The sequence below is a fragment of the Zonotrichia leucophrys genome, chromosome Z, assembly GCF_028769735.1.
Source record: "Zonotrichia leucophrys gambelii isolate GWCS_2022_RI chromosome Z, RI_Zleu_2.0, whole genome shotgun sequence".
In the NCBI taxonomy this organism is placed as follows: Eukaryota; Metazoa; Chordata; class Aves; order Passeriformes; family Passerellidae; genus Zonotrichia; species Zonotrichia leucophrys.
In genome coordinates, this window is record NC_088200.1 from 19,078,824 (window position 1) to 19,099,208 (window position 20,385).

General features: G+C 34.8%; 1 protein-coding gene across 11 annotated transcripts in view; it reads right to left on the reverse strand.

Annotated features, from left to right (window-relative positions):
- Positions 1 to 1,261: 1,261 nt before the first annotated feature.
- The window catches only part of MEF2C (myocyte enhancer factor 2C), a 117,030-nt gene continuing 97,906 nt past the window's right edge, over positions 1,262 to 20,385 (reverse strand). For 5 of the 11 annotated variants that reach the window (XM_064735445.1, XM_064735437.1, XM_064735434.1 and 2 more), the window contains 5 exons: positions 11,636 to 11,808; positions 10,662 to 10,685; positions 9,621 to 9,750; positions 8,561 to 8,696; positions 1,262 to 1,650 (listed from right to left, as the gene is read on the reverse strand). In XM_064735445.1, coding sequence (XP_064591515.1) covers positions 1,329 to 1,650; positions 8,561 to 8,696; positions 9,621 to 9,750; positions 10,662 to 10,685; positions 11,636 to 11,808 — 785 coding nt within the window. In that variant the 3' untranslated portion in view covers positions 1,262 to 1,328. The remainder of the gene's footprint in view (positions 1,651 to 8,560; positions 8,697 to 9,620; positions 9,751 to 10,661; positions 10,686 to 11,635; positions 11,809 to 20,385) is intronic. The other 6 variants (XM_064735444.1, XM_064735443.1, XM_064735439.1 and 3 more) reach the window with 4 other exon arrangements.

Consider the following 20,385-nt stretch of genomic DNA (forward strand, 5'->3'; position numbering starts at 1 on the left):
CTACAAGATACGCAGTACATTACATAATAGAAGGGCCCTTAACTTGTTACAATGCACAAAAACAGCATGAAAGAACTAATCAGTATATACAATGGATGGCAGTTCACCCAACTGATTGTAAAATGCTGTATTAAAATGATTTAAGTTGTTACACTATGGGTAAAGTCTAATTGTTTACAGATCAGTCTTTCAGCAGCTGACTTTGATCTGTAGAATGTATACCCACTGAAAGAAAACTGGAAGAAAATAGTTAAATGTGCAACTGCACAAATATAATTCCCCACTATCAAGAGAACAAAATCTATTACCATAATTATTATATATATTAGAAAGCTATACACAAGCATGTTAATTTCACAGATTTTTTTAAAAGATTCTTAATATTTTATATAATTAGAAATACACATTTCAAAACCAAAACTTCTGCAAAGAGAAAACAGTTATCTTAATTAGCAAAGCATGGAGTTCCTCAAGGCTTAGGGTAGTGCTTTCTATACAGAAAGTCCTTTTTGTTTGTTTCTTCAGGACTGCTTAAAAGATTAGCAAAGCTATCAAGGAAAAAAGAACAAATTTTGGCTTAAGGGAACTACAAAAGCCACAAATGCTTTGCAAACTCTGTCTTTTTAATATGAAAATAAGCAAAATGTAATGTACATATTTTTATACTTTTATTTAATAAGTGATGCAGACCCAGAATTTTTGAAATTAAATATGTCAGCCCTCGAACTCAACATTTCTATAAGTATGGTCCTCTTGAAATGGTTTGATCCTTTTAAACTGAGTGCCATACTCTAACAAAATGCCTGCATGTTTGTGAGCATTTTCAGTATGTTAGGTGACTCAGTCTCTTTCTAGCATCAATTCACGGCCACCCAACTGCTGGATCTGTCAAAACATCTGTACATTTTCTATATGTTGCATAACAGCTGCTTTCTCTCTCAGTAAAGATCTGCCATTTCTGGCAAATGTTTTCATTTTGTCTATTTACATGTAAATAACGTTGAACCTGCAACATGACACTATCTATTGTAACATACATTTTGCAAGGGAGCACAACAGTGAAAAGAAGTTAGCCTTAAAATCTATTTTGTACAAGTGTTCTGTTGTACAACTCAAGTGCTAAGCTTATCTCAGCATTTCTGTTTATCCTTATACTGCATCACTGAGGCAAGTTAAAAGTACTTTTACAAAACAGAGTACCTGACTTTTTTTCCACACACGGCACATATAATGCATATCGACCCTTCCCCTCCCCCCCGCCCCCATTAAGGTATAGCACACACACACTGCAAGAAAAAAAAAAACCCAACTAATAGATCATAATGTTATCATGTTGCCCATCCTTCAGAGAGCCGCATGCGCTTGACAGAGGGGCTTTCCCTTTCGTCCGGCGAAGGTCTGGTGAGTCCAATGGGGGAGTGGAATTCATTCCGGTGATCTTCTCGGTCACTTCCATCGTAGGAACTGCTACAGCTGCTCAAACTGTCAACAGGAGATCTCCCCGCCTCATGGCGTGTGTGCTGTTGGTATCTCGATGGTGTGGTGGTACGATCTCTAGGAGGAGAAACAGGTTCTGACTTGATGTTGAGGCTTTGAGTAGAAGGCAGGGAGAGATTTGTACTCTGAGATAAATGAGTGCTAGTGCAAGCTCTGTAGGAGGAAAGGAAACTCAGTTACAGATGGAGGAGGCATGGAGCCCCCAGATATGCACAAACACTCACATGAAACACCACTGTAAAGGCTTGCACAGGATCAGCACATGCAGAGATCATGGGAGACTGTTGTCTGAGCAGAATTCATGAATTCCAGGAGATGACAGCACCACAACAGATGTGGTCAGCTTTAGGGGGACAAGCCCTCAGTTTGGAGAGAGGTCTTGCTCTCAGTCTCCAATCTCTCCTTTTTTTAAGATCAAGTGTCATCAAAATTTAGGAAGGTGAGCCTTTGCATTGTTGGAACCACCTTCAGGTTTCTGTATAACAAATGTGTGTGTGTATGCATGGGCTGAGATGGAAAGCATGGACTTTCTGCTGGGTTTAATCCAATAAATTTGAATGCATGCAACTATTTTTATTGTGGTTTGTTTTGACATGTGACTTCAGATGCAAAACAGAAACAAAAAAATCTGGTCTGGTAATTTTTATGCTTTTCAGAATAAAGTTGAAATTAGTAGTCCTAACATTGACATCAACAAAATAGCATAGGCAGGCAAGGATTTAGATATGATTTTAGGGTTTAAAGCCATAAATCCATTATTCAATCCAGAATGCATTTGGATAAACTACAAAAGGGAACCTGAGGAATAGTAGAAGATGACACAGGACTACACTGTTTGCCCAGAGGAAAGCCAAGCTTGAAGGATGCTACTAGTAGACAGACTGCTATTCTGAAACTTATTCAAAGGTAAGCTGTGTAAGTATTCTAAGTTTTTCTCTTTTTTTTTTTTTTCTTCCTTTTTTGTGCATTTTTTTGGCAGGTAGTGGCAGAGGAAAGATGACACAGGCAGGGAGAAGAGTGAATACTGAGAACACACTTTACGGGAGAAATGAGATTACTTTCATCTGCACAACATTTTGTATAGAAGCACCACCTCCTGGCAAAACCTGACTTTTCATTATTAAAACAGAATTTCCAACATGCAGTTCCCATTATGTTCCACTTCAGGGACCATTTGCTAGGCTGAAGTTAGTGTCTTATCCAAGAAACAGAATTTCAAGTTTTCTATTAATGAGTATTTATTTATACAGGGTAGGAAGGCAGTAAGAATAACACTTGACTTCACAAGATTTTAAACCTAAAGGGATATGCAGGCATTTTTAATGCAAAAAAGTGTAATATTGGGATTTGGAAGGAATTTCTAAGAATATAAAAGACACAGGTAAGTTTAGTGTAGACTTTTAACTTTACTGAAATACTCTCCCTAGGGTGTCATCGGCTGAGAGCTGAATACTATTTAAACAACATTTACTACTACTTTGATGAATTTTTTTTCTTCTGACAGATTTAAAATAAAACTGTATGGCTTCAATATTTAATAATATACTCTGATTTTAGCAGGAATTGCTGCAGTGTTTAAAAATGAATGGATCTTGTTAGAAAACAAAACAGCATGTTCTACCTCCAATTTTTTCATCAATCCTTCCTTCCTGTACAGACAAATTTGTCAAATCTGCAATGAGCCCTTTCCTAAGTTACAGAGTTCATAAGTAATAGCCTTCACAATAAAAAAATGTAAGCCTTTCCTTTTTTCAAAGAGGATATTTTCCTTGCATTGCTTCTATTAATATTAAATTAACACATATAAGAAACTGTAAATATAAGACTTTGCCAGTCTTACATAGTGAAATATTCCACTCTTCCTGAAAATGTGTTAAAAACAGTTGAAAGAGAATCAAATATACATTTCTGTCCTTTTCTTTTTTTTTTTTTTTGCTTTCATTTCCAGTAACTTTATTTTTGTGTTGCTTAGGCAGTTCTAGGACTTCACCTGAATAAACAGTTTGTCAGTTTAGTATGATAAGATTACATATGATTTTACATGCCAAGCTTATACCTAAACCTGAAAGTTTAGTATGATAAGATTACATATGATTTTACATGCCAAGCTTATACCTAAACCTGAAAGTTCTATAATAAATGATGGTGGAGCCTAGAGAACTGATTTTAGAAGTGTTTGATTTGAGCAAATGACATCCACTTTGCAAAGCTTGGGATAATTAAAAAAGATAAAAATAGACAAAAATAACCATATTCAGTCAAATTTGTTCACATGGAACATACTGGCATTCCATTGTGTGGCAGCATCCAAAGGAACAAATCTACAGGGATAAACTGAATTTCCATAATACAGAGCTGGTATTGCTGTACTGGAATGTTGCCTTTTTAATAATGCTTCAAAAGTGAGTATGAGAATGCATCTCTACAGACTTTTCTACAGATTCCTTGCGATTCAGCAGTGGTATTACATAATAACCTAGCATAAAAATTAATGGCAGTTTTATAAATCCTTCAGGTTTATTTGAATTTTGAACCATCTTTTTTTGGTTTTTTGGTACATTTATAAAAGGATAAGAAATCATTTTGTTAGGTCAAGACTGAATTTCTGAACTTTAAAACAATATTAAAACAATATAAATGTATTCTTGCACTTATTTTGATACATCTCTTTTTCTTTATAAATATAGCCTTTTGCTGCTGAAAGTATTTCTGAAATTTAATATATTTTTATTTGATTATAATTTGCAATACTTCATTAACATTTTCTGAAACATTTTTATGAGCAGCTCATCTGCTTGGGAAATGTACTGTTACATACCTGTGAATGGTGAAATAATAGGTATTTAGGTGCAATCTTTATATTCTAAACAAACGATTGACCATTATTTAGAATGGAAGGTGCACAGTAAGAAATGAGAATTCTGTCTGCTGCAAAATGATTTAATTTCGTGTATAAGTATATGTGCGTGTAGAAACAGCTGTTTTCACTTGAATGTATCAATGCATATTTTACACTGTTGCTTCATAAAATTATCTGAATTGGGCCCAAGCATGTCCTATTGTAATAATTTCAAACCTTCACTAAATTCCCTGGTAAACAAACAGGTTTTGGATATAGAAACCCTACTGAGAAACTAAAGAAAATTATTCAAAGGTTTGTGTACAATTACATGCACTGAGTAAGTGTTGGGCAGTCCACTTATGCAGACATTATCACCTTTTTCCACATATTGTATGAAAACATTTCATTTTATGGAGACAGTGAAGAAAATTAATATCTTAACTTGGCACACCAGTCCCTCTTGAGGCCAGTGTAGTTAAAATTTGGTTTTTATTCGGATTATGATGGCCACATGGAGAAATGCTGCTTCCTATCTGGTTTCCACACAGAACATATACACAGCTCTGCTGTATGAGAAGTGGGGGAGGAAGACATTGCCATGAGCTAGGGATGATGACACCTCTGTGTGCATCTTCTTCTGTCTGATTCTCCAAATGGTACTGAAGCTCAGCATGCACAGGTAGAAGTGCAGGTCTGAGTAAGTGATGAGTGAGGACATGAATATTGACCATGTAGATTTTTGTAGAGGGAGAAAGTGGTCTATTGAAGGAAGGGACCCTCATGCACATTTTCTTTTACACCGTCACTTTCACTTTCCTAAATCAGCTTACTGCCTCACTTTATATAATTTCCCCCAATAAAATCATGTAAAGAACCATTGAAAATTCATGGTTATGTGCTAATTTGCATCTAGGAAAAGATATTTTTGATTTAGTAACAATTCAACTTCTTCCCTCTGCTCTATTTTTTTTTTTTAGGTAAAAGCTAAGAGGGATTTAGGTCTTTTTTTATACTTTTCTGATCACTGTAAAAGCAGAATACGAATTTCTGTGTCAAGACATTTTGTATAGTTCTCACATGATAAGGTTACATTTTTTAAACAGGATTTAAAAAAATAGCAGGAAGCTGAGTTATTAAAACATCTTGTAATAGTGGTGTAAGAAAAATAGGCTCAATCTGAAATACAGAAGATTTTAATTCAAAACAAGGAAATGGGCAGAACTGATACAAATTCATTAAACATGATGTACCTGTTTCCAAATTTTTCAGGAAAAATAGTTTAATTGAGAATATGTATAGCTATAGTTGTCATCTAATAAAAAATAATTGTAGCTAAGTAATAATCTTTCTATATAAGGGTCACAGACCAAGTCAACATTATCCATGAATTGGGATAACTTTTTATTCATGTAGGTAGAAGTTTGGAGAAACTTCTCTTATATAAATAATTATCTATACTGAAGCACCTTCAGATTAGATGTTTTTTCTCTCCCTGCATTCATATTTTAGGAAAGTAAAAAACTTCACCTGTGGATGTTACTTTTAGATGAAAAGATTGTCTCTTAGGCTAGGAAATGTGGATGCAAGAGAACATATTCCTCACTATGGATTTGTGCATAAAGTATTTTGATAATTTATTATGATGTTTGGAAAGGACTTAAGTTCTGGTTATCAGCAGTTCTAGTAGTCGTTTTGGTACATGTTAAATAAGCAGAAAGGGACTTTGATGTACTGTTCAGGCCAAATCACAAAGCTTTGGAAGGACTGATTTTCAGCAGAATTTTTGTATGGATTTTTTCCAGATGTAGATGCATTAAAAGACCATGAAAATATTATTCTTTTTTTTTTAACTAAAAAGTTGAAAAATTTGGTTTGTTTCAATGTCCCAGTCATATCTAAAGAGCTTCTACATGTCTAAACAGGCTCTACATTGTTGTGCTGTTCACCAGGCTTGGCAGAAGTCCAAAAGCTGCACAGGTAGGGAAAGTGAACTACTCCCACATCCTCATGTATTTGCCCTTGAGTCCATCAGCACTAGTGCGGCTTCTAATTGCACAGTCAACTTCAAGAACTACGAGCTTGGTTGCAGAGATCTCCGATTACCTTCAAGATGGTTCTGACAGTGCTACTCAAATTGCTGAGGACTTATCTGGAGCAAGATAATGCATCTAATCCTGTCTTATTCTACTATTAATCACATTTTTCTCATTACATCTTGCCAAGCAGAGCTGATTTTCACCTTTAGACTGTTGAAAAACAAAACCTGAAGGAGACCTGGAGTGTGTCTTCCATTAACTGTTTTCTCACAGGTCTTTATAGCCTACTGTTGGCAACAAGCATCTCACTGCCAAACCTTTTCAGTATATGATCCCACTAAGCACTGCGATTTATGTTGTTGAAACATTTCTGGATGTGTTTTCTCAAGTATGTGAAGATGACTGTAATTTTGTTTCATTTTAAAAATCTTTTTGCAAATTCTAAATCAGGTTGATATACACTGGATATGTTCTACAGAATTTCAAGTTTTTCAAGTAATTCAAAAGTTAAAACAGATGCTCTTTCATGTAGAACTCAGTGAATATGATTTTCTGCAGTTATAGAAGACTTCTCAAGAACCATCTCTGAAGCAGCTTTCATAGCTGAATTCACTTACAAATCACTGAAAGAGTAATAAAAGTAGCAACTCAGAATGTATTCCACAGCCACAGCCACAGACATTACACTTTGATATTGATATGAATCAGAAACAGATCACAGTGCATGACAAATCTGAAAAGGCATGTAGTTTAGGAGTTAATTTATATCTTTTTTTTTTGCTAACCCAATAGCATTATTACATTCGTTGGTATGGTACCAATTGTTTTTACAGTGATACCTAACGTGAGCTTTCAATTTATTTGAGAATTCATTATTGTAGTTGTACAGTAAGTCTGAATGCTGACCCAGAAGTAGTGCAAACTCATAAAGGAAAGTATAAGAGATAGATATTAAGACTTCTTTTTCTAGCACAAGTATTTCAGTTGTATGTTTTTATGACATTTGCATCTATATATACTTATTTATACAGAAATGAGGTTTAAAAAATTTGTTCCTTTGAAACATTTGTATAGCTCTCCTTAAAAACCCAAATTATCAACATGGTAAAGACATTAAAATAAGTTACAAAAAATGTTCGGATAAAGTAGAAGGAGAATTTTGAAGTTTAAGGTGCATTTAGAGTATTAAATTGTTCCACACTATGGCAACAATTTCTTTCAAAGAAAGAAAGTGTGTATGTGGAAGACCTCTTTCACAAAAACAGTTTTCCTTTCAAATATATATGGATTCATTTTTTTCCTCATGAATACACTCCTGCTGTTTTCAGCTTTTATTTTTATAAATAAACTTATTTTTATAAACCTTTTAAAATTCCAACATGTCTAGGCTATTGTGCCACACCAGTGCCTGCCTATGGTCTTACTCAATAGAAATTGTAGATATCAAAATATTTGAAAATCATACATCTGTTCACTTAAATGAGCCAAGAGGTTACTTGTTCAGGTGATTTCCCTGTGTGAATTTTCACACTTCTAAAGATCCTGAGGTGATTGAGCACTGTGTTTCTCTGAAACTTGAATAAATATTGCAAAATTAGCCACTAGAGGGCAGGAATACATGTACTCCTCAGCACAGGCACATCACAGTGAGTTGTGTAGGCTTACATTTCTTTGGCTTAATCATGCTATTTTCTCATAAAAATCATCTCCAAATAAATGAAAATTGAATTTCAGAGCTGAGCAGAAGGGAGTATGTGATTATTATATAACGTTTAGGCTTAATCTCAGGTCAATTAATTATGTAATCTTACTTCACTAAAATATCTAAAAAATTTTCTTACTGTAAATGATTGTGCAACAGTAACTGGAAATTAAAAGCATAAATAAAAAATATAGCATCAGTACAATATAGGTGTTTGATTTTAATAGTAAAATAAAATCTATTTAAATAAATAAAAAATAAAACATAAACATTACACTGCTGAGAACATGCCACAAACACAAAATATTTCATTGTAACTCCCTAGCAAACTTTCCATGAATTACATTGTTCCAGTTTTGCAAAATCTAGTTTTTATACACGGTAAATATGTTCTGGTATGTTACCTTGACATATTTCACACTTGGAATTACTGGGGAGACTGAAGTCACTGTGGGACAGTAAAATAAAGAAAGCACTGCTTACCCCAATTGACTGAGGGCAGATGGTGGCATGTTATGTAGGTGTTGCTGTTGCCAGCCAGTCACAGAACCGAGATGAAGAGCACTGGCTGTATTAAAACCAGAGAGAGATGATATATCTGCACTACTCAGAGAATATTCTAGATTTGAAAACAGAAAGACAATAATTAAGAGAGAATTAAAGAGGAAGCAATTAAACAACAACTAGCCTAGTAATTTTCTTGTCACTTTGTAAGTCATTTAATTTTAATTACACCAATCACATTAAGTTGCAGGAGAAAAAGCAAATCTTCCTCTTCCCTCAACTCATTAACTTGGGAGCAAATAACGCACTAATAATTATTCTGTAATCTAGCAGCATTTTTCTGGGTCTGGCAGATCTAAAGCATTCTTAACCTGTAAATTCACCATAACTACAAAAGGACTGTCAGAAAGATTTGAAAAATACAACATTTTGGTTACAGTCTTCCTTGCAGAAGTCTGCAGGCAGTCTGCTTCTGAACAATATGTGTGTTCTAAAAATGTGCTGGATCTATGTCTCGGTGTGCACTCTGAACAGCAGCTATACACAACAGGAACAGTAAAGACACCTTGAGGCTTGACTTCTGCACCCTCCCAGGTAGGAAGCTGTGAGAGCCAACAGAGTTACTGAACTCTGGTTGGAGATAGTGAAGCTGCTTATTTCCTCTGCCTCATGGCTTTAGCATGGTGCACTCAACTGCATGAAATTATATCCAAGGAAGACTAAACTGTTAACTACTTTAAGGTTGCTGGGGGGTTTTTTTGTGTTTTTTTGTGGGGGGGGGTTTCTTTTAAATTTTAATTAAAGCCAATGAAATAAAGCTACCAAATAAGTTTTACTTCAAGCAAATCAGCTAACTTTGAAACAGATACATCTGAAGTTAGTGACAGGTAGAGAATAAGCAAATGTAATGTAAAGGCATAACAGTTATGAATTTTTCAGTTTCTCCCAAAATACATTAGCTAATTCATTAATACTGAGATAGACACTTATCAGCACTTTGCTCCCTTCCCCATCCTTTTCATCTTTCACCAATACTCACCAGTGCCATATGTTGTTGAGATGGCTGACGGGTATCCTCCCATCCCTTGCCCTGGTAGAGTAGGAGTTGCTACGGAAACCACTGGAGTAGCCAATGACTGAGCAGACTGGGAGTTATTTATCCTTTGATTCTTTTAAAGTAAGTAAAACAAACATATTATTGACCAGTTTAAAGTCAGTTGAATGTATTTGCTTTCTGGAAATGTTTTGTGCATGAGAAATACAGGCTATTACAAATTCCTAGAAATTAATCATTTAACATGTAGCTTTGATGAACTCTGCCAACCCTATAATTTACAAGCTTTCAAGAGACCAGTTGTCACCATAGTAACCCATTACACCACTATCTCCTAGGTAACTGAACTAGTAAGATTGCTTTTGTTGTGGGTAGAAGAACAGATCATGTGTAAAACTAATGAAATACATGAGCTTGATTCTCATTGTTTTCCTTTTTGCTCATATAGAAAAAAAAACCTACCACAAAAAACAATGAAACGTAAAAAGCAATGGAAAATCCCCAAACCCAGTTCTGCTGGGTTTTGAAAGTGAAGTGCACCCCCAGAGTGCTGAACTCCGATCTCTTACCAGGGGATGGAGCTGTGACTACGTTATTGTGCAGTAAATAAATTCTTCAAGGCTGTTAGATTGCACAGCAGTTACACACTTATCCTTAACTCCAGAGCACTAGGTGTTGCACTGTAAGAATTAAACTAGAGAACTCTAATTATGTGAATGGCAGGAAAAAAGGGCTAGAGAGCCACCAAAAAAGGTGGGTGTCATAAGGCTATGCCATCTTGAACAATATAAGTTTACATGCTCTACATGCATCACCAAAAAAAAAAAGCTTAATTCTAGCATGCTTAGTTTGAGTATGTGCAACAAGTGCATCTGGTCTTCTATCGCTATATTTAAAAAATTGCCATGACCTTTTTGTTCACAACATAGTTATTTTCGATTTTATTTCAACCAAAACTTTACCTACATAATAAGAATAACTGGTTTTATTTTCTTTGTTATTAAGATGAACATCATTACCACTTACCAGAAGCAGATCAACATCCTCAGACTGATTGCATAGGAAAGGAGTGTTAAAAATTAGTAAATATAAATATTTACCAGGCAGGTTTTAGCTGAGAAAATATTTTCATATCATAGGGGCAGCAAATAAACACCTTCTGAGTGTATCCTGGAAAAAATACACCTCATAGACCTCTTTTTCTCCTCCTTCTAATGGACTGTTTGACTCAATTGTACGAACAACCTATCCAGTTTTCAGCACAAGACTTTCTCCAAGAATTCATTTGTCTTCCACAGTCCCATTGTTTGCAGATTGTCATGCTGTACCTAACCCTTCACAGAGTCCCTTGGAAAATATAATTTTTTAGGGGTTTGGAATAAATAATTTGATGCAGACAGCTTGTCACTGCCATGATCATCTTTGAGTATTGCCCTGTAGGACTATTTGTCACTTTATGACTTAGGAGACGGCATCACATTTATGGACAGTTTTAGTTTGATGATTAATTTATTTTGCATCAAGCTGAAGAAGCAAACTTGGAAGTTGTTTTAATAATGTTTTTTATAAAATAGAAAACTGCATCGCTTAAATTACTATATTTTTAAATTAAGTTCACTTTTAATGTTAAATCACTCAAAACAGTGGAAACACTGACAAACTTTTGAAAAGTAAGTGCAAGACACGAACACAATACCTTCCCAATTCAGCCTTCTAGCATAGTATATTGCCTAAATTTTACTAGTCCTGGCAGGAGAAACACAAATTTCAAATTCCTTTTTCTCTTCCTCTGTCTATTTACTACCTCTTATCATTACAAAATTTGGATCTCACAGTGATAGAGCTCAATCAAAGAGGCTCAGCCTACCTCCTCAGCTTGGTGTCAAGCCCTAGTTAGAAAAACCAAACAATCAAGAATTTAGTTTCCTGAGCCAGCCTTGACATTCCTAGATAACTCTTATCTGAAGTAGATAAAAAGAAGAGCTTTAAAAATGCATTACCACTGATGGCATGTTACTCTTGCTGCCTGGTGGAATAAGCACACGGAGGTCTGGTTTACGGTTGTTCATTCCCAAATTCATTGGAGGTGGAGATTTTGCTTGCATATTCTTGTTCAAGTTGCCAGGTGAGACCAGCAGACCTGGTGAGTTGCGGGGGTTTCCATATCCATTTCCTGTTAAGGTAAAAACAAGAGAGAAAAAAAAAGAGAGACAAGTCTAATGAAGTAGACTGTATCTTTTAAGCCCTTCTAAAATTGTGAAATCAAAAACTCAGGGTAGATATCTGTGTCATGAATCTTAATAGGAAAATACAACATGTGCTATATTTGGAACAACTGGTCCAATGGCAGCTGACAATCTCTGTGATGTCCGAAATTAACTCGATGATACAATTTTGTTTACAGCACTGTGGTATATAGCACAATATACTGTGCCCTTGTAGCAGCCAATGTCTGACAAGAGTCAGGAAAGTCAGATAATTTAAGGACATAAAAACTGTCAAAGCTATTTCATATTTTCTTGACATCTACAGAAGATTGTGCCTTTTGTGATTCAGCCCTTTGCAGGTCATGATTTTTTTTTTGCTTTTAAATAAGGGATGTGTATAGCAAGGCTATAACTTCCACAGAAGGATTCATAAGTTCTTTTGGCTCTTATTCACTACACTTCTTGGACCTAGTTCTGTAAACACTAAAATCAATGGAAGCAACATCATACGATTATTGGAAATCACCACCATATCTTTCATCATCTTCTCTCTTATGCAGGCCCCAGGAACAATTCTGACAAGCAAATGTTTCCTTTATCTTTTTTAGAAAAGGATATTCTCTCAACTCATTGCATTGACAACTATGTGTCCATAAAGTTAATCACCTGTTAATTCCACGATTTCATTCACTGATTTCACCTCTTACCCACATAAAATCTAGGGAAAAGGTGACTTTTTAGGGTAGCCTTGAAATTCTGTCTACACAGTCTCAGGAGAGGTACAGAAACTGCACAGACATAGAGAGGGAATAGCATGAAAATTAGTATGGAAAGAGAAAGCTTTTACCTCAGGTAAATACCAAAGAAACAAATGCTATGGAAGACTTTCTTTTCTGAGCACAGATTTTGCTCATGAGCTGCAACACACAGCCTAGAATTTGTGTGAGAAGATAAACTAGTCAGTCAGTGAGGCAGAGCCCTCTGGGTCAGAAACACTGAAACTCCAAATTTCCTTTGTTTTCCCAAAGTCAGTGAAGACCACAGTATCTCACCCCATCCTCCCCAGTGTGAAATGGTGTTTACAGCTCTAAAGAACAAAAACAGATTATGGAACTAAATTTGATAATGTCTATAAGGTGGGCATAAAAATGACAGTACATGTCAGCAATTTGCTTCTCTGTTTGGGATAATGATGTGTGTCTGAGCTTGACTAAGATTTTCAAGTTTTTAATCCTCAAGCGCATCAGCCACTTGTATTTACCAAATCAAAAAAATCAAAATTTTGGAAACAAAATTTGTCAAAGCCTATTAAATATAAAAACACCACTTCAAGTTTTGGAAGACCATGAACTGTGAACACTAGTATTATGGCAAAAGAAAATTATCAAAAACTGCTTGAATTCTGTACTTGTCAGGTACCTTCAGTAGCTAGTCTGATCTGGTTTGTTTTTTCTCATAATTTCTATTATCATGATCTCTAAGCCTCTGCAATATTTTGAAAATTTAAGAGCACTCAGATCACTACTAATATTCTGTATTAAAATTACTTTGGAGATTTTGGACTAAAATATTTTTCATAGTTAATCTTATTGTTTATTTCTTTAATAGTATCATCCAGTAAGGAAACAAAATGAGTTCTGAAATGTATTTTAGACTTTCCAAGCAAATTCAGCTGAGTGCTTTCAAAGGCTTTTCATTTTGTACCAGAAGATTTTTTTCTCAAAACGAACAATTGTCCTCAACATAAATGAGCTATCTATTATGCTCTCATTAATGCTATGTGTTATTACAGGTGGTGAAATTAGAAGAGGCATTTTGAATATACAACAATATTTTCTACCAGAAACCGCACTGCATTTTAAAGAAGTTAATCTTTTACAAACTGAATACTGAAAATTGAGACAACAGAAGAAACTGAAGCAATAATAGGGTTTCTCTGGTGTCAGGAGGTATTTTACCAGCAGGATGTAAAACTGTCAGTGAAATCTGTCATATGACAAGAATTTGCTCAGAGAGTGGCAACAGAACTGTTTGAAGCAGCACTGAGATTTCCTCAGTTCTACAATATAGGACCTATAATATATATAGCAAAACGGATTCCACTGTACTCTACATATTTCTAGTTGTGATTTTTAGAGAATAAATCACCTTACAAGAAAGAACTCCCATTTTATACATAAGATTTACTTAATATTATATACTATTAAGAAATAGTGTTTAGGGGAAAGCTTCTCTGTAAAGCTTTATTCTTCAGAAACATTCATCTGACCTTTACTGACGTGAATAGTTTGAACAGTTATTACATTTATATTTTAAAAACATCAAATTCTTTTAAAGAGCTACTGCAATAATTTCTTTACTAGCAGATTTCTGCTGTTCATGGCATATTATGCCTTCTAGCATTCTGAAGCCATATAATATCAGTTTCTCTTTCCAGTCACCAAACTTATGCTTTTGGTTTAGTGAGGATTCAGGAATGTAACACTGTGGATCTTAAACCAATAATACAGAAACCCATCATTTGGAAATCAGTGATGAATGCATGCATGTGATAAAAGGATAAGAAGAGTCTGCATGTAAACCAGTCCTTTAAACAGTACCCGGTTAATTCAAGAGGGCTGTGGCCTGCTCTAAGGCAGCTCTCCCACCTTCAGATAAATCCACCAAAGAAAAGGGCCTCATTTACATTCAGAGCCAAAAAAAAAAGTGTAAGACTTCTAATGTACAAATCAAATCTTCTTTCATTGCTATACTTTAAAATTGCACTCTGCCTGGGCAATTATCAATTTAGATGTGACCATAGGCAGGAATATCTCATTCTGCTATCCACCTGAAAGCACAAAAATTATATGTCATATATGAATGGATTTCCTGATTATAGATCGTAAGAAAATGAAAACCAGATGGATTTTAAAGCAAGTTTGCTTTACATTTTTATTTGATTAAAAGCCATATTTTTTTTATGGAATAGAACATTTTAAACATTACAAATGCATTCTATAAGGCATAATGAAAACAGTGAAAATAGAAACAGTGGATGCACAAATTTTAAAGGGTGTATGTCAGAATTTGTAAATTTATGACATTTTAAAATCAACAAATTTTCAGAAAAAAAAAATATTTTTCCTTGTATTGTTTGTTACACTGACTTGTAAGAGTAAAAATATTTTATGCAGAAAAGGGCTTATTTCTAGACAAGCTAGTGGAGCAGCCCATGCCATGAAATTCAGTGCCAGACTTTGTATTTGGACTTATTGGTAGAACGTAAACACAAATGCTTTTTGAGCACAGAACACTCCTCTTGGACATACTCTCATATTTTGCATTTAGGCACAAGTGCCATTGACTTGTAGAATGAATTCTGTCCGAGTACAAACTGCATGATTAACCTCTTTAATTTCACTTTTCAAAAAACTCAGAAAAGTTATTTTTGTGCACTGATAGATACTCAATCAAGAATAATTATTAAGAAAATCCATTTAATAATGAAAAAAACGACATTTTTAACTGAGCTACAAATTCCTGTAATACTGTCTTAAGCATTTTAATTTTAAATTTTAAAATTTTAAGGATACCAGAAGGGCACAAACTTAATCAGGACAGAATAGAGAACAAAGTTTACTTCTCTCCTTTCATCCCCTATTAGTAACAATAATACATTTAAAGTTGATGGTCATTGATGTTTACAGGGGTTGCAAAGTGGCTGCAATTCTTAATATTCTCAGAGTTAGGACAATAAATTTATACTGAGCATTTAAGCCAGGAAACTTTCCACATGTTAAGGCAACACAAATGACAAAAGAGTAACTCTTTCTTATCTCTCAACATTCTTGAACATGGTTTTAATAATTCAAAGTATTGAAGTCTTGAAAAACTGGAAAATTTTGGGACTTTCTTGAACATTTGAAACTGTCATGTTCCTACTTGTTCCTTTTTTCCCCCCTTTTTTTTTGTGATTTCAAAGATATAGAGATATACTGAATGAAAAATCCTCTATGGTAGTCTATGAAGAACTAAACTGGAAGAAAGAACAAGATACACAAATTGTATGTCCTTTATTTGATATCTCATTTTTCACTGACATTGACTGAGAATTTACAAGATTCTTAGGAACCTGAGATTAATTTTAACACAAAATGAACTTTCAAATTCTTGAAGGATTTTTAATAAATACTAATGCTCATTTCAAGTTTCCAATAAGTGTATGATTTTACTTGTGAAAACTTTCTTATTTCTTCCAAGATAAATATATACATTTGATTTCATGGAGGATTTCTACTTCCTGTTTGGTTATACTAAATGCATATGTCACATATATGACATTTTGACTGATCACCAAGCATCTCAAAAATAATTTTAAATACAGAATTATATATATAAACATGAGAGCAAAGTATTCTGCAAATTATCTCTACTTCAAAATATATGCATATGTATGAAAGAATCAATAAAAATTTTTGCCAAATTTGTATCTAGTTTTCTACTGTTTTCTCAGCTTATTTTCCTATTTTCTGAAGGAGTGGTAATTGTTCTTAATAGTAATTAAAAGGTAATGAAAAATTTCCTTTTCTCTCTTACTTTTTTTTTTTTTTCCATAAACACTGAAACAGGCTATGGTTTATTACCCAAAATAAAAAGATACCAACAACAAAGAATTAATGCTAGGAAGTTGTACTGTTGCTCACCTAAAAATAATTTTAAAAAGAAAATTCTTACTCATATACATACATGCTCGTCACATTTCACAGCAGACAACTGTTACTAACTGCAAATGGGAGAAGAAAACCAATCTGCTGCTACTCTCATCCAGAAAAAAAGGAAATCTTCACTTTTAAATAGCTGCCCATTCCCACTACATTCAACTAATGGACCTTCTCAACTGAATTGTGGGGAGTCAACTCATACAGATGTGGTATTAAAAAACCGAATAACTTCATGTGGAAGAATTCTCAAACATCCTGTGAAACTATCAGCTACTTTTTTGGGAGGGCTGAAACAGGATGACAGTTCAGAGAACATACAGACTTTTGGAAGAATGGGAGGAGAATAAGAAGAAAACTATCTCAATGACTCTTTGTTAGTTTTAAAACTAACCACTTTTAGAAATAATATAAATATACGGTAGAGTTTTCTACATTAACAGAGGTCTGAGCCATCTCTCTTTAACTCACCCATTCTTGCCATGCAGGTTCTATAACTGTCAATGGGAACTTGCTCTTTAAGTTTAAAAAGATGAAAAAGGCTCTGATGGCACTGCAGTTGTCCTGTGTGTTGGAAAGACCATGAGAACAAAAAACTAACTTGTGCATCACACCTCATGCAAACACTTCACTGCTGAGTCAAATGCATGGCAAGCTAACACTGTGGATATATTTTATTGCTATAATAAGAGCTGTACTTAAATGTTTCTACCTTAAAAAAAATACCTTTAAAAAAAAAAAGTAAAGCTGGCACCTGACTTTTTGAATTAGCCTGTGGCTACCCACACAAGCAACTCTGAGAAACCCTTCAAAACAATTTTTAATTGCAATTAGTCCTCCCAAGTGGCAGGCAGATATTTCATCACATGGACTCCCTCCTTGCAATCCTTGGAAAGAGGGGTGTTTGTCATTCACAATGAGGGTCTGTGGTAAGTTATACACTTAGAGAAGGGGGAATGTGCTTTCTTCTTCAAGGATGATCATCCCTACTCCTTCTTTTCTTTTTTCTCTTTTCTTTTCTTTTCTTTTCTTCTTTTCTTTTCTTTTCTTTTCTTTTCTTTTCTTTTCTTTTCTTTTCTTTTCTTTTCTTTTCTTTTCTTTTCTTTTCTTTTCTTTTCTTTTCTTTTCTTTTCTTTTCTTTTCTTTTCTTTTCTTTTCTTTTCTTTCTTTCCTTTCCTTTCCTTTCCTTTCTTATTTCTCTTCTCTTCTCTTCTCTTCTCTTCTCTTCTCTTCTCTTCTCTTCTCTTCTCTTCTCTTCTCTTCTCTTCTCTTCTCTTCTCTTCTCTCTCTTCTCTTCTCTTCTCTTCTCTTCTCTTCTCTTCTCTTCTCTTCTCTTCTCTTCTCTTCTCTTCTCTTCTCTTCTCTTCTCTTCTCTTCTCTTCTCTTCTCTTCTTTTCTCTTCTTTTTCTTTTTCTTTTCCCCAGCGAAGAAATGGAGCAATAGATGATCCAAGTTAAGGTCCTGTTTGTGATTTTTCAGTCTTGCACTACAATTATTATTGCCAGGATGCTTATAATCTAATGTCCAATCATAGAATCTTATTATCTGCTTTCATAATTATTTAATGGCATCTCATATCAGGAATCTCAGATCATACAACTTTCATGCAGAAACACTGTGTTTCTGATATCTTTACTTCTGATTGTATTGATTAATTTATTTCCCTTTCCACTATTTAGTTCTAACACCTTTATCAATAGTTATGCTCTTTCCAGAACCTTTATATTCCGCATTATCTTGTTTTGATTGAAGCTTCAGCTAATCAAAACAGTGACTAAGTTGAACATTGAGAAAAATCACTTATTTATACAGTGGTCTTCAGTTTTGTGTTTTATAAATATTACATGTCTGTAGTTTAAACACATGGGCACTGTTCTATGAGCAACAGGAATATATTCTTTCTGTCACAGTTTTGTAAGGTCCAAACCCCAGTGATTAGAGATCATGGCTCTTACCATGGTAAAACAGGTGTCCTGCCCCTAGCACTGGTCTTGTATGCACTGCCATGAGGATATAGCACAGTGCAATGTCCCTGACCTTGCATAGTGCTTCCTCCTCACTCTCACTTGACATTTGCAAATGTTAAGTCCATGTTCTGCACTAGGAATGCACTAGTCTTCCACACTAATGTGTAGTCTAATAGGAGTGGTCAGTGCCTCTCCTATTAGTGATGAGGTGGTTGTCTGAAACTTAGCTTGCATTACAGCTTTCCCAAAATATTTTGCTTAGATCTCCGACTTACTGGTATAGCCCTGATCTCCTAGCATGTGAACAGCTCACATGTGGCCTTCCCCTGAGATCTGAGATAACCATCTACCCTAAATATGTTTTCAGGACTTAACCATGGTCTTATAAGTACAGTAGTTGAAATTCTAGTCCTCTTTAGTCCCTCTAGTCCATTCTAGCCCTGTTTATGCAAAAAAGAGAAGTTTGGTTTTTTTTTTAGTATGCGTTGTTTCAACATTGTGAAAATTGAGAAAAAGAAAGCAACACCAAAATGTGACTTATGTCAAAGAGAAAACTATATTGCTGAAAAATATACTACTTTCTGAAGATATATAGGAGAAAAATACATTCCTGGGAAGAAGAGAGAACTTATCTCTTTTGACTGCCAGAAAGAGACTTTTGAGGAATCATGACACAGAATCACAGAATGGCTTGGATTAGAAAAAACGTTAAAATACTCAGATCAAAACCCACTGCTAAGGGCAGGGACACCTTTTGCTAGAAGTTACTCAAAACTCCATCCAGGGTGGCCTTGAGCATGTCCAGAAATGGGGCACTCACAGCCTCTCTGGCCAGCCTGTGCCAGAGCCTTACAATCCTCAGTCAATAATTCGTAGTGAATGCCTAATCTAAATCTGCCCTGTTTCAGTTTGAAGCCATGACCCCTTTGTCAATCATCTGCTTTTAACAAATTATTTGTTGATGACAAATTATTTCCTTTCTGGGCTGCTTGAAATCAATTATCATTTGAGGAAACTGATTTACAGTGAAAAATATTTCAAGACAAGTATAATTCCAATTATAAACAGGATGCCTTATTTGAAAAGTTACCTAACCCATCCCTGTCTCCTTTAGCTATTACTATGAGACTGCTCCAACTGTTAGTACAGGAAAAATGAAATTGTAAGAGGTTTGGAAGACAAAGGGAATCATTGGATTCAATATCTTAATTGGTGGATCACAAGTTAAAGGGCAGGGGTCATGTTAACTTAATACTGACAGGAACTTTTGTGTGGGGCTGCAGTCACAACTTCAGGAGGTAAAAAGCATTTCTTGTTTTCTTTGTCACAGCAAAGTCCTTTCTCCAGTTCAGCTCCAAGAGGCATCAGCTTTCAGGACTCAGGACAGGCATGAAATACAGACATTTTCTAATTTACAATGCCTTCTTCTATTTTATGAATTTGAACAAGAATATGTACTGCAGTGTGCAACAGAAGTTGTGTCTTAGTGAGTAAGAATGCAGACAGAAAAAACAGTGAAATCCCTGTCTCATTTTAAAAGAGCATAAAATTCCCCGAGACTTCATTTGGAAAGGGATTTTATCTAAAGAACACAAATTAGTCTTGAGGAACATTTGAAGCTTCTTGTAATAAAGGAAGTCAACCATGCCTGTCTTTAAGATCTCATTTACAAAGAACAAGTTTGTATGACTCATTCAACTGTTCATTACATGCGAACTTAGGGCTCTTTCCTTTCCAAACCTTTCAAGCTGTCTTTTTATAAAAAACAAATATTGAGACATTGTTATTAGAGACAGAGACTAACTAAATGTATTACTAATTCAACACTTACACATCAGGTAGAAGCCTAATAAAGGCCAAATTTTTACAGATTTTC